A 2,320-nucleotide genomic window follows, 5' to 3' on the forward strand; every position below is an offset into this window, starting at 1 on the left:
CTTAGGTTGAATGCATAAAACCCAACAACAAAAGCAACAACTCTAATAACAAAAATAGGGGCATCGTGGGTAACTTTTCGATGCTAGTTTTCAGGGGAGGGTGGTGAGGGTAGGAGGGTACAGAGGATGCTGTGCGGCATTGCTTCTTTCATAAAGAGTTCATTGTCGTGGGGCAACTGTTGCACTGTGAACAGAATAACAGGATGGAAACCCAAGTGTCTTATGAAATCAGGGCAAAGCCATCGGAGCAGCTGGCAGTCGAGGTCAGGCGCGGAAAGAGGTTTGCTTGGGAGAGCTTCGACCCACCCTCCTGTCAATGAGAGTCCTTCAGTCTGGACGACCCGAGGGGCGAGGACACGCTAGGAGGCGGGTGGGCAGGCAGGCGCTGCAAACCCTGGCGCCTGGCAATGAGCGCACACAGCAGCCGGAGCCGCCTCACGGACCCCTCCCGTGGCTGTTTGGGAAATCAGAGTTTGAGACTTACCCACATTGGGATCCTTTCAGAGAGCCGGTTACATCCCACTTCCCTGTCAAAGGCTCTGCAAGCTTCAAAACAAGACGCGCACAACCATGGCTGTTCACACATTCTGGCGTCCTCTATCCCGCCCCTCTTCCTTCTGAACACCTTAGCTGGCCGGAGGGTCAGCAGTGGCCGGAGGGACCGGCCTCCGGCCCGCGTCCTAGCCCAGGCTCACGCCGGGGCAGCCGCACAGGATCTCGCGGAAGGTGCTCCTCAGCTCGGGGCTGCGGAAGGCGTAGATGAGCGGGTCGATGACGGAGTTGCACATGATGAGCACCAGGTAGGTGTTGAAGTGCGCGGCGTAGCAGACGCAGGAAGGGTTGGTGGGGCAGGTGATGATGAGCACGAGGTGGAGGAAGAAGGGGGCCCAGCAGACGACGAAGACGCCCAGCAGGATGGTGATGGTGATGGCGCCCTTGAGGCACGAGCGCTGCTGCGGGGCCGCCCCGTCGGCGGGGGGCAGCGCGGCGATGCGCCGCATGTGCAGCCGCGCGAAGAGGAACATGTGCACGTAGAGGGTGCCCATGAGCAGCAGCATGGCGAAGAACAGGGTGACCAGGCACACGATGACCATCTTGCTCTCCGAGTAGACGATGAACACGACGCCGCAGACGCCGCAGCACAGCCACACGGCCACGATCAGGGCGCGCGCCCGGCGCACCGTCACGATGCTGTGGTAGCGCAGCGCGTAGAAGATGGTGACGTACCTGTCCACCGCGATGGCCAGGAGGTTGCAGATGGAGGCCACCAGCGAGATGCAGATCATCGAGTCGAAGATGTTGTCCATGTGCTGCACGAACCGGTCCTCCAGGGCCAGCGAGCCGCTGTTGACCACGGCGATCATGACGGTCTCCAGGGCGTTGGACACGCTCACCAGCATGTCGGCCGCGGCCAGGCTGCAGAGGAAGAAGTACATGGGCGAGTGCAGGTTGCTGTTCCTGGCCACCGCCAGGATGACCAGGATGTTCTCCAGCAGGCTGACGGTGCCCAGCGCCAGGAACACCCCGGGCTGGATGAAGACCTGCTCGCAGTACCCGCGGCCGCTCTGGTTGCCGGAGGAGGGGGCGGCCAGGCGCTCCGAGCCGTTAGGCAGCCCCGGCTGAGCAGAGGGCAGGCAGCTCGAGGCGTTCATCGCTGACACAGGCTGACCGAGCTGGGCTGCGGCCGGTGCACAGGCTGCTGCTGCTGCTGCTGCTCACAGGAGGGAAGAGTTTCCTCCGGTGGCTTGTGAGGGATGCTGGCCCTGTGCAGACTTGGATTCCGTTCTCCCAGGTGGAAGGATGGAGAGCGAGAGAGCTGGGAGACACAGGGAACTTTCCTGCTGCTCCAGGGCGAGCAGTTTTATGCAGACTCTTCTGCCACCTCCCTCCTTTCCCCTCCTTACTCCATCGCCGGCCCCACTTGGGAACAGAAAACCTGCCACCGGTTGCTACAGTTACGGCTCCTTTCCTGGCAAAACAGGGGATGTAGTACCTGTTGTTGGAAGTGAGGGGTGAATACTCACTTTTCATACATTGGCTGGTGGCAAACAACTCCTACTTAATCTTCAGCGCAGCGAAATGACCACTGAGCACCCGGAGGCTCTGTGACTGACAGCAGGTAGGCTCCCAGGGCTTGGGCAGGGGATTGGAAGGCAGGCTGGTGCCCCCTGCTGGCCAGACTGCGCATCTGTTTGCTGGCTTTTCTGAGCAGTTTGTTATTTGTCCTGGAAACTGCCACAGGCATCCATTCATCCATTTCCTTGTCCATTCATTCATTTTTAAGTAAACCTTTACTGCGCACCTACTATGTGTCAGGTCT

General features: G+C 59.9%; 1 protein-coding gene across 1 annotated transcript; it reads right to left on the reverse strand.

Annotated features, from left to right (window-relative positions):
• Positions 1–680: 680 nt before the first annotated feature.
• Positions 681–1,670, reverse strand: MC3R (melanocortin 3 receptor). The gene has a single exon (XM_008141195.3). The coding sequence runs from the start codon at positions 1,650–1,652 to the stop codon at positions 681–683; it is 972 nt and encodes a 323-aa protein (XP_008139417.2). The 5' UTR covers positions 1,653–1,670.
• Positions 1,671–2,320: the final 650 nt, after the last annotated feature.

Source organism: Eptesicus fuscus, chromosome 12, assembly GCF_027574615.1.
Source record: "Eptesicus fuscus isolate TK198812 chromosome 12, DD_ASM_mEF_20220401, whole genome shotgun sequence".
In the NCBI taxonomy this organism is placed as follows: domain Eukaryota; kingdom Metazoa; phylum Chordata; class Mammalia; order Chiroptera; family Vespertilionidae; genus Eptesicus; species Eptesicus fuscus.

Coding starts and splice junctions, on each gene's coding strand:
- MC3R (XM_008141195.3), bottom strand. CDS start 1,652: ATGAACGCCTCGAGCTGCCTGCCCTCTGCTCAGCCGGGGCTGCCTAAC.